The sequence below is a fragment of the Prionailurus bengalensis genome, chromosome E3 (assembly GCF_016509475.1).
Source record: "Prionailurus bengalensis isolate Pbe53 chromosome E3, Fcat_Pben_1.1_paternal_pri, whole genome shotgun sequence".
NCBI classification, from domain to species: Eukaryota; Metazoa; Chordata; class Mammalia; order Carnivora; family Felidae; genus Prionailurus; species Prionailurus bengalensis.
The window spans coordinates 2979308-2990253 of record NC_057357.1 but is presented as its reverse complement, the minus strand read 5'-3'; the positions used below and the strand labels follow the sequence as shown (position 1 = coordinate 2990253).

The following is a 10946-nucleotide window of genomic DNA, read 5'->3' as shown; positions in this document are numbered from 1 at the left end:
TGGGAGAGAGTCGCTGCCCCCGCGGCTCGGCCCGAGGCACGAGGACGGGGCCTGCGCTGCTTCTGGGCTCGTTCCGTCGGTCGGCGGCGGGTTCTGTGTTCGCAGCTCAGGCCCGGGGCTGCACCTGGACGTATGGAGGCCACACAGGCCCCAGGGGCAGAGACCCGCTAGGGGGACGTCCCCATGGGGAGATGGGGACAGGAGGCTGGTGAGGAGGAGCGGGTGGGGCTAGAACCCCGAGCCTGGGCACCGAGGGGCCGTGGGGGCCAGGGAGAAGAGCGGGCCGTCCTGAGTTTGAAGCTGGGGGCCTCACTGGCTTCCCCCGGCCCCAGAGTCTGCCCAGGAACCTGCCAGTGGCCATCATCTCTCAGAACTTCGGGGACGCCAGCCCCAGGACCAACGGTCAGGAAGCCGACGACTCGTCAACCTCAGAGGAGTCACCAGAAGACAGCAGATACTTCCTGCCCTGTCACCCCCCCAAGCGCAGGATGAATCTGAAGGGCATCCAGGTACCGGCACATGGAAGGGCACGGGGTCACGGGGTGGGGGGGGGGCATGGAGTAGTGGGGGCATGGGGTGGGGCCCGCGGGATGGGGACATGGGGTTGGGGGCTACAGGGTGGGAGCACGGGGTGGGGCTTGGACATTGAGTGCTGGGGGCCAAGGGGGGGGGACTGGGGGCTGTGGGGTGGGGGCTGAGGGCTGTGGCGTGAGGGCCCTGACTTGGGGGTTGGGGGCTGTGGGGTGGGGGTGGGAGCTACGGGGTGGGGGTCCCACAGACTGGTGGGGTGGGGACCGTGGGGCCATGGGGGTGGGGGCTGAGGGGCGGGGGCCTTGGGCTGGGGGCCATGGGGTGGGGGCCGTGTGGTGGGGGGTGGGGGTCCCACAGGCCGGTGGGGACGCAGGTCTGGTAGACCCAGACTGGATGGGACTCCACGTGTTCTAGCCCTGTGGGTGGGAATCCTGTTTTTACGAGCCCTCCCGTCTCCCACGAGCCCTCCCGTCTCCCACGAGCCCTCCCGTCTCCCACGAGTGTAGCAGAAGTCAGAGAGGGAGAGGGAACAAAGTAAGCGTTACGTGGAGATTACCACGCCGGCAAAGCCATCCACTCAGCGCTCCTTGCAGGATGCGTGGGGACCAGATAGTGTCACACGGGAGGGGCCCAGCAGCACAGGCCAGGCCCCCCGGAAGGCGCCAGCTCCACGGGCCCGGCGGGGACAAAAGCCTCGTCCTTTCCTGAAATTCCCCTGCGTCGTGTACCTGGTTGTGCGGGGCCTCCCCCGCCGCCACCGTCAGCCCTGGAACCAGCCGCGTCCCCGGGGGGCAGGCGTCACATGCCTTCCTCCATTCGTTCTGGCCCCTCCGTCCGCTGACCCGTGTCCCGGACCTTGTTTGATTTGTGCCCTCTGTCCTCCTCTGTCCCCTCCGTGTCGCAGCTGCAGAGAGCTAAATCCCCCATCAGCCTGAAGCGAGCCTCAGATTTCCAAGGTTGGTGCACACCCGGACCCCTCTCCTGTCTGTCCGTCCCTCTGCCTCTCCCGGTCCGTCTTCCCCATTGTGGCCATCAGTCGTGTGCAGTCAGCCTGGACAGGCCTGGGGACCCCGGGGAGAGGGGGTCCGGCAGTATCTCACGTCCATCGTCACGGGAGAGGGCGGGCGCTGAGACCCATAAAGGTCACGTCTGTCACACACACACACGCACATGCACTGAGGTCAGCCCGGAGCCCCTGATCCCTCAGCTGGAATTCATAGCTCTGCTCACAGCTTCAGGCTCCCTGCCAGGCATTGTGGGTCCATCTGTGAGCCTGGGCTCTGAGGCAGGGCCACCAGTGAGGAGGGGGAGAGGGGCTCCGGACACTCAAGAAAGGGGGGACAGAGGAGGGCTGGAGAAAGAGCGTCAGGAAGAGAGACAACCTCTGGAAGGACGCCCAGGACAGAGTGGGGAGCGGGGGCGGGGTTGAGCCCGGCGTGCTGCCCTTCTAGAGCTCAGAGCAGGGGGTGCCGGGAACAAGGCTGCAGAAGGTGACAGGGCAGGAGCAACAAGCCCTCCGGGATCTGCGGGGGGGCAGGGGAGGCCCATCCACTCCTGTCATCGCCAACCCAAGTATCTTTAGAACCTCCTTTATCAGAAGGGAGGCGTAAAGGGCCTGGGGCTTGTGGAGGAACAGAGAAGTGTTTGCCCCAAGAAAAGGGAAAGGAGGCGGCAGGGTGACGGAGCTTCTGGACTCTTCCCAAGCCTTTGCCCCTGCTTAGCGTGAGGTGTGGGTTCGTCCCAAGGTGCTCCCACACGGAGGCGCGCACACATGTCTGTGCGTGCACGTGGGGTGACTGACAGGCTGTGCAGCAAGGCAGTGGCTGAGACAAGTGTGCACAGAGCCCCAGGGAGCCCCCGAAGGTGCAGGAGGGGCGGCAGGGGCTTCCTGGGGAGGGGACGTACTCAGTCCCCATGGGCCCCAGTCTCCAGTCGGCCTGTCTAGTAGGGATGGTGGGATCTGCTTCGAGGACAAGGTCCTGGGGCGGGGACATTCGCGCTCTACGAGAGACACGTGGTCCGCTGATCCACAGGGTGCCAGCTGGGGCCCCAGCCCGAGTCCTCAGAGACAGAGGACATGGCCCAGCCTGGAGCGAGGCCACCCTGGGCCCGGCTGGGGCTGGACACACTGGTCGGCAAGACCAGATTCCCTTCCAGGAGCCTGCAGCTGGGGGGGACCACAGGAGGGAGGAGGCGGCCACACACCATCCCTCAGAGGACAGGCCGCCCAGCCGGGACAGCCCCCGGGTGCTCGGTGCCCGTGGGGATCTCAGCCCCTCTTCCCTGCCCCTTTGCCTCCTGCTGCTGCGAGGACAGGGCGAGGCCATGAGGAAGAAGGCACTGACGCGAGCCCCAGCTCCTCCAGATCCCTGCCCATCACCACCTCGTTCTCCAAGATGGTAAGCGGGGTCCCCAGCACACCCCCTTCTGGCTCAGAACTCGGGCCCCCCCCTTCGTCTGCCCCAGCAAGCCTGGCCCCCCCTTCCTCTCTGCACCCTCCTAAAGCCAGCAAGTGGAGTCATTCTGGGGCTGCAGCCCCAGCCCTCCTTTTGTTTATTTAAGGATGCTTCCACAGCCTCAGGATGTATTTACACCTTCTTGCCGCCTGCTTTCCCAATTTAACACTTGGCGGGAGGAAGGGATGGGCCTCTGAGGAGCCCTAGGATTGCACAGGCAGAGGCAGAAAATTCTCCTGCAGGTCCTGGGCCCCTGGCACCTCGGGCAGCCCAGCAGCTGGGACCGCAGGCTCCCCCTCACCCCACCCCCGCCCCCGCCTGCCTGGCAGGGTCCCCCGCCCTGCATCCGGTGTCACTCCCCGCAGGCAGGCAGCAGAAGGCGTGGGATTAGAAATTCTAGCCCTGGAGGGGAAGCCCCGGGAAGCTTGTCAGCTCAGCTTCCAGAATCAGGCCCTGGGGGATGCAGGGGTTTGATAACGAATGGCTCCTGTCTCGCTGCAACTCTGGGGGGCCAAATCCGAGGCTCTTATCGGAGGCAGCCCTTGCCAGGAGCCAGCAGGCCTGTTTCAAAGGGTCACCCTCCAGCGGCCATGCCGCCCGGGGACATCTGTTGCTGCCACCAGCGAGACCCCCCCCAGAGGGTCTGCCTCTCCAGAGTCGGTGCCCAAGGCCGGTGCAGCCTGGGGGGCCGTGGAGCTCAGCCTGTTCCCCCCACCCAGCCACGGCGGACTCCCGCCTGCGCCCTCCCTGCCCCCTCCTGAGGCGAGCAGATGTGCGAGCAGCTGTGCACCGAGCTTGGGCTGCGGCCACCCTGGGGCTGGGCACAAGCCTTCTCTGGCCAAGGTCACTGCTGAGAACCAGCCTCGCCGGCCTGCCTGCCCACATCGGGGGCGGGGACGCAGTCGTTAGGTTTAGTCCCCACGTATGTGATATTGTCGCGCGGAGGCAGGGGCGTGTAAGCGCCCGGCTCCCCAGAGCGCACCCGCGTGTTTTGCAGCAGCCCCACCGGAGCCGCTCCAGCATCATGTCAATCACTGCTGAGCCCCCCGGAAACGACTCTATTGTCAGGCGCTATAAGGAAGACGCACCTCACCGGAGGTGGGTGCTGGGAGGGAGGAGGGGAGACGTCCCCCCTCCCAGTCTTTCACTCAGCGGCCCTTGACCCAACCTGGGAAGGCAGACAGGATGCCACCCGCTTTACAGATGAGAAGGCTGAGGCTCCGAGGAGGCCTGTGGCTTTCCCAGGGTCACCTGTGCCGTGGCCCCACAGCGAAGGGGGTGGGGGGGTACTCTTTCTGCCCAAGAGCGGTAGACCCCACAAACAGCCTCCCCTTTCCCACCTCCCCTCCCCTTTCCCCACCGCTCCTGTCCCCAGCTGAGAAGACCACCCTGGAGGCCTGCCTGGGCACTCAGATGCTCCCAGGCACTGGATGTTTGACATCGTGGGCTCTGAGTCAGAGATCGCTGGGCAGGGTGGGTGGGGGGGTGGTTCCAGAAGGGCTGACAGCACAGAGCGGCCTGCGGGCTGGGATCCACATCCGCGGCCCTGCCAGCGGCCTGGTCTGGGCCTCGTTACCCTGTGGCGGGGACCACACGCGGGGGAGCTCGGACCTCCCGGATCGCCCTCGCTCCTGTCCTAGCCCATCGTGTCAAAGGCACGGTCGGCTCTCGAGGCCCATTGCACGAGGCCTATCGCGCGAGCAGATGTTCAGCCTTCTGTGTGAGGAACGAGAGCGTGACTGGGAAGCAGCAGGTGGGGCTGTTGGAGACTGTTCACCTGCCCTTCACGGGCCTCCTCCTTCACGGGTTCACCTGCTGTGGCCTCCGGTGGCTGCCTGGGACACCCTGGCCTCCAGCAGAGCGTCCAGCCCTCCGCGCACCTGCTGACCTTCCCCTCCTGCCCACACTGCCCTCTCAAAACCAGAACCTTCCAGAACATTCCAGAACCTTCCCCCTCGACCACTGGAGAGCTTCCACACACACGCCCCCCATCCCTCCCTTGTGTCTTGCAGCACCGTGGAAGACGACAACGAGAGTGGCGGGTTCGACGCCTTGGACTTTGATGGTAGGTACCTGACAGACCTTAGAGGCACAGAGGCGTGGCGGCTACCTGCCGTCTGGCCGGAGCAGGGCCATGTTGCCCATGCCCCCGACCCTCCAGCTCCGGCTGGGGCCCTGCACCTCATAGGTCCTCAGAAACGCGCGTGACGTGGCTTCCAAGAGGGCGGTGCGTCCTGTCTGTGCCCAGGGGGCCAGGCCTCCGTCCCTGGGGAGCTTCCGGGCCGGGGGTGGGGGGTGGGGCGGCCTGCCGCGCCTGAACTTGCTCCGGAGGCAGCGGGGCCGCACAGCTGCTGAGCCCAGAGTCCGTCAGTTGTGGGTGCTTCAAGAGACTCGAACCAGCAACGCCCATTTGCAGAAAGGCTACTGTTCCCCCTCGTCTTGCAGATGAAGGAACGGAGCCGTGGAGAGCTCGAGGAACGCGGAAGGGGGGTGGGCGGGAGGCAGGGAGACGGCCTCAGAAATCCGTGTGAAGCTGCCAACCGACCCCAACGAGACGAGGGGCGGCAGTGGGGAGGGGGCGGGAAGTGAGGTGGGGCAGCAGTTGGAGTCATTTGTCCTCCCCTGACACCAGAGGCGGGGGGCAGCCGAGCCGCGGGGAGACTGAGGGTCCGTGACGACCCTGAAACGGCCCCCCGCAGAGGCGGTGTGGTGGAGGGGTTGTTCCTTTGGCCTAGACCACGCAGACAGCCGGGAAGGAGGGTTGGGTCCCCCGGGAGCACGGCCCCTTACAACCAGGGTGTCTGGTTCAGCTGAGCCCACGCTGAGCCCCTGTGCCTCACCACGCCTGGTGCACGGGACGCAGAGACTCCTGCCCCTGGGTCCCTGCCCTGGCCGACACCCAAGTGGAACAGCTGCAAGCCAGTGGACCGTGCGGGCAGAAGACAGGAGCAGGAGAGGAGCCTCCCGGAGACGGCAGTCCCCCCGCTCCTCCTGAGTCTGGCCCAGACTCCTCCGGGGGTGGCCTGCCAGCCCCCCCTCGTGCCCCGGGTCCCCCCACCCTGCCTCCACCCGTCAGCAGCTCAGGCTGCCAGCAGATACAGTGAAGGATTAGCCCCTCTCCCTGACTGGAGACCATCAGGAGCCATCAAGTGTTAAAGGGAGGTTAGCACCTAACAGAGGCTGGGTGATGAGAAGAAGTGAAGGAGTTTGGGAAGGGGGGAGCTGGAATTCTGGGCAGCCGTCCAAGGCATTCTGCAGCGTCAACACAAATTTCTCTTTGCAGAGAGGCCTTTGTTATCAGCCCGGAGCCGGCTTTGCGCCTTCCCCCCTCCCCCTCCCAGTGCCGCGGCCCAGTGGGGCTGGGCGTCTTCCCCCACCCCCCCCCCCCCGCCCCGGCCAGTTCTCCAGCCCCAGCCCCAGTGAGTTGGGAAGAGGGGTTTCCACACTGGGTCCAGACTCTGCCCTTCGGGCCCCATCCCCGGCCCACAGGCCTCCAAGGGGTAGATGGGATGGTAAGACCCGGGGTGGCCCCAACATGAGAATACGGAGACCGGGTCACAAGCCGGAGGCAGGGGGATTGCTCTGTGGAAGAACGTTCCATGCAGCGCCTTGTGCAGGCGTCCTGGCCCAGCTGGAGAATTTCTGGGAGGGAGGCCGGGAGGAGCGTCCTCACGTGCGCTGGCTCCTTTGCAGACGACAGTCACGAGCACTGCTCCTACGGCCCCTCGTCCGTCCACTCCTCTTCCTCCTCCCACCAGTCCGAGGGCCTGGACGCCTACGACCTAGAGCAAGTCAACCTCATGTTTAGGAAGTTCTCTCTAGAAAGGTACCGGGAAGGTCATGGGGGAGGGGGAGTGGGAGTTGGCAGTAGAGGCGGCGGGTAAAGGCCACTCACCCGCTCGAGTCCCCAGAAAGGTCTCATCCACTTCACCTGTGTTCTAGAACCAGAGTCCAGGAACCCTAGTGTCCTAGAGCCAGAAACCACTCCCCCCGAGCCGCCCCCCCCCCCCCATCAGGCCCAGCGACGAAGGGGCTTGCCCGGGGCCACACGGTGTGGGAGAGGCCAGGGAGCAACACTCTGAGCCCCCCAGGTCCCCACCCCACCTGAGACACAGGCAGCCCGCTGGGCTGGTGTTCCAGAAGGAGAAGAGCGGGCCACTGCCCTCATCAGCCGGGCCCCTCCCTGCAGGTGGCCCCGTGTGCCCGCGACCTCAGGTGGCTCAGTAAGCTCTATGTGGCCACTGCAGCCGGCCGGTCGGGGGTCAGCTCCGCTCCCCGCGTGCCCTCCCAGCAGGAGCTGGCTGCACTCCCTCACCTCAGCTCCCTGCCACCTGCCACGGGAGCCTGCCCTCTGGCTAGGCCAAGTACACGTGTCCCGACCACCACGCTCTCACCAGTTTCTTTCCCTGTCGCAGACCCTTCCGGCCGTCTGTCACATCGGTGGGGCACGTGCGGGGCTCCGGGCCCTCCACGCAGCACGCCATGCTGAACGGCGACAGCCTCGCCTCACAGCTCACCCTGCTCGGGGGCAACGCCCGGGGGAGCTTCATCCACGCGGTCAAGCCGGGCTCCCCGGCCGAGAAGGCGGGCCTCCACGAGGGCCACCAGCTGCTGGGGGTGAGGGACCAGGGGGCAGTGGCCGCACAGCCGGGGTGCCCGTGACCTTCCCCGCTTCTGCTGCACGGGTGCTGACCGAGAGCACCCCCACGCCCAAGCTGGGCGGGGGGATCTGGAGGGCGGCAGGGTCGGGGCCCCTCGTCCGGTGTCGGCCCGGGCCCCTCCCGTCGGAAGGCCCTCACTCGTGTCTGTGGAGCCCGTGCTCACACGCTTGCACACACACGCCTGCACGCGGGGAGGCACACGAGCTTAAGCGGGGTGCTGCCTTTGCTCCGAGCGACGCCGGGCCGGTCGCTGTTTGGGAGGGGTGCTTCGGCCTCCCTGTGGGGCAGCCTCCCCCCTGCAGCTCTGCCCGCCCACGGAGCCGAGGAGAACAGCGTGTCTTTGACGTCTAGCTGGAAGGCTACATCAAAGGGGAGAGGCAGAGCGTCCCCTTGGAAACGTGCACGAAGGAGGAGGTGCACTGGACCATCCAGAGGTGCAGTGGCCCCGTCACACTGCACTACAAAGTCAACCAGGAAGGTAAGGCCGCGGGACTCACCTGCGCTCGGCCACGCCGGCGGAACGCCAGATGCGGTGGGTCCCGGAGGGGCGCCCTCCACTTGCTCACCTTTTCGGTGGGAGGAGCCCGCCGTCCCGGCCCCATCAGGGGCAGCAGGCAGGGAAGGGCGACGGATGTGAGCGCCGGTGAGCACACACCTGTCCCGCCACACCTGGCTGCAGGTGGTGAGCCGGGCCGCTCGCACGCACACTGCCGGGCTGGGCGGGAGAGGTGGGGCAGGGGGGGCGGCCCTCCCTGCCCGGCCTGGCTCACCCCTCTCCCTGCTCACGTCCCGGCCCCCGACACGGGCAGGGACTCCGGGCCGGCCGCTCTGGCACCAGCAGGTCCACGGAGCCACAGCTTGGACCACGCCTTCGGCCCCGTGGTCGTGGCTCCGGGACGCCTCCAGAAGGCCTCCCCCGCTTCTGGACCCAGCGGCGCTTTCGTTGAGGCTCCTCTTTCGCGGCCTCGACTCCTGGGCAGTGAGCGCTAGGCTTTTCTGTTTCCCCAAAGTCTGAGTCGCCTGCTCCACCTCCGGGTTTCTCCTCGCATCATGATCTCTGCAGCTGGATCTTATTTTCAAGCACTGGGGCTCATGAATGTTTCAACAGAGCGTAAATAGCCACTTTCTAGCCGCTCCCCACTGCCGCCTGCTAGCCCGCTCTCCTTCCCAGCATGCCCAGTCCGCCGGGCAGCGGAAGGTAATGATGCTCTGTCCCCACACATGGGGCCCAGCCTCCCCCTCCCTCCCTCTTCTCCCCTCCTCCTCCTCCCCCTCCTCCCCTTCCTCCTCCCCCTCCTCCCTTCCTTCTCCCCCTCCTCCCTTCCTCCTCCCCCTCCTCCCCTTCCTCCTCCCCCCTTCCTCCCTTTCCTCCTCCCCTTCCTCCTCCCCCTCCTCCCTTCCTTCTCCCCCTCCTCCCTTCCTCCTCCCCCTCCTCCCCTTCCTCCTCCCCCCTTCCTCCCTTTCCTCCTCCCTTTCCTCCTCTCCCTCATCCCCCTCCTCCCCTTCCTCCTCCCCTCCTCCCTCCCCTTCCTCCTCCCCTCCCTCCTCCCCCTCCTCCCTCCCCTTCCTCCTCCCCCTCCTCCCTCCCCTTCCTCCTCCCCCTCCTCCCTCCCCTTCCTCCTCCTCCTCCTCCTTCCCCTTCCTCCTCCCCCTCCTCCCTCCCCTTCCTCCTCTCCCTCCTCCCTCCTCTTCCTCCTCCTCCTCTTCTTCTCTCTACTCCTCCCCCTTCCTCCCTTTCCTCCTCCCTTTCCTCCTCTTCCTCATCCCCCTCCTCCCCTTCCTCCTCCCCCCTTCCTCCCTTTCCTCCTCCCTTTCCTCCTCTCCCTCATCCCCCTCCTCCCCTTCCTCCTCCCCCTCCTCCCCTTCCTCCTCCCCCTCCTCCCTCCCCTTCCTCCTCCCCCTCCTCCCTCCCCTTCCTCCTCCCCCTCCTCCCTCCCCTTCCTCCTCCCCCTCCTCCCTCCCCTTCCTCCTCCCCCTCCTCCCCTTCCTCCTCCCCCTCCTCCCTCCCCTTCCTCCTCCCCCTCCTCCCTCCCCTTCCTCCTCCCCCTCCTCCCTCCCCTTCCTCCTCTCCCTCCTCCCTCCTCTTCCTCCTCCTCCTCTTCTTCTCTCTACTCCTCCCCCTCGTCCTCCTCCTCGTCATCCTCACAGGAGCAGGCTCCTCCCCTCTTCCCAGCCTGGTTTCCTAGCCCAGCAGAAAGTCTCCAGGCAGCACGCTGGCCAGCAGTGCCCCCCAGAGGTGTAGTCCTGTGGTCCGAATTCAGTGCAGGGAAGGTCCCGCCTCTCAGGGTCCCATTTGTAGGGCCTTTCTTCGAGGGGGCAGAGAGCTCAGCCAGCGATGGGCCTTAACCCCCCCCCCAGGGGCGTGGGAAGGACCCGACCAGGGATCCCCTGTTTCTCCCTGAACGTTGATCAGACAGCCCGTTGGTTCAGGCCTCCCTGGTGCGTGTGGCGTGGACGTCCCGGGCCTGACTGTTAGGGCGGTTTTAGCTTCCACTGTGTCGTGCGGCTCGGTGCGTGTGGGGCTGATTGGCGGTTTAGGTTCGGGATTTATGTTACAGGCGTTCGGTCTGCTGCATTTATTGTGTTTGTAGCGTATGCCCTGCGTCCTCCAACGGGATTTGTAAAAGCTTACGCTGAAGGACCCTGACGTCAAATAAGGTTAAGACAACAAGGTGCCATGGCCCAGCCATGTGCTAACACCTCTGGGCAGTGTCCACGAAAGTTAAATGTGTGGATGACCAAGGACCCAGTAGTCCCAGCTCTGGGAGTAGAGCCAGGGGAGACGAGGGCACGGGCCACCAGAGGTCCGTGGGAGAGCGTTCGCGGCAGAGCGAGCCCTCAGAGCCGAAACCTTCCAACGGCACAGATGCTCCCGCCAGAGAAGGGACACCGGGCGGAGGCGCCACGTGGCAGCGTCACGACGAGGGTCACAGACACGAGGCCGAGCTGCGGAAGCCAGACGCGGAAGTCAGGGCCTGTGCCTCCGTTTCCGTGAGCCAGGCACAGCTCGGCCCCGGTGACGGCAGGCGGGACGGCGGTCCCCGGAGACCGGTGTTGACCAAGGGGCCGTGAGAGCTCATCAGGCACAGCGCTTAAGAAGGATGAGGTCTGCTGCGTGCAGTCCTGCCAGAGTCAAAGCAAAAAGCCACCACGGTGGTGGGGCAGGGGTAGCAGTTGTAGCCGAGACCCCGGACTCGTTCACGCTGGTGGAGACCCCGGATTCGTTCTCTCTAGAAGAACCCCCCCCCCACCACCCGATGGCTTCGTTGTAGCGAGACTCTAGATCTGTTCGCTGTAG

The 10946-nt window shown here is 66.0% G+C and overlaps 1 protein-coding gene across 4 annotated transcripts in view; it reads left to right on the top strand.

Annotated features, from left to right (window-relative positions):
- The window catches only part of CARD11 (caspase recruitment domain family member 11), a 143938-nt gene that overhangs the window by 116734 nt on the left and 16258 nt on the right, over positions 1–10946 (top strand). For 3 of the 4 annotated variants that reach the window (XM_043559579.1, XM_043559577.1, XM_043559580.1), the window contains exons 10-17: positions 333–509; positions 1436–1487; positions 2848–2930; positions 3985–4085; positions 5000–5052; positions 6681–6813; positions 7403–7604; positions 8000–8126. In XM_043559579.1, the coding sequence (XP_043415514.1) occupies positions 333–509; positions 1436–1487; positions 2848–2930; positions 3985–4085; positions 5000–5052; positions 6681–6813; positions 7403–7604; positions 8000–8126 (928 nt within the window). The remainder of the gene's footprint in view (positions 1–332; positions 510–1435; positions 1488–2847; positions 2931–3984; positions 4086–4999; positions 5053–6680; positions 6814–7402; positions 7605–7999; positions 8127–10946) is intronic. The other variant, XM_043559581.1, reaches the window with a different exon arrangement.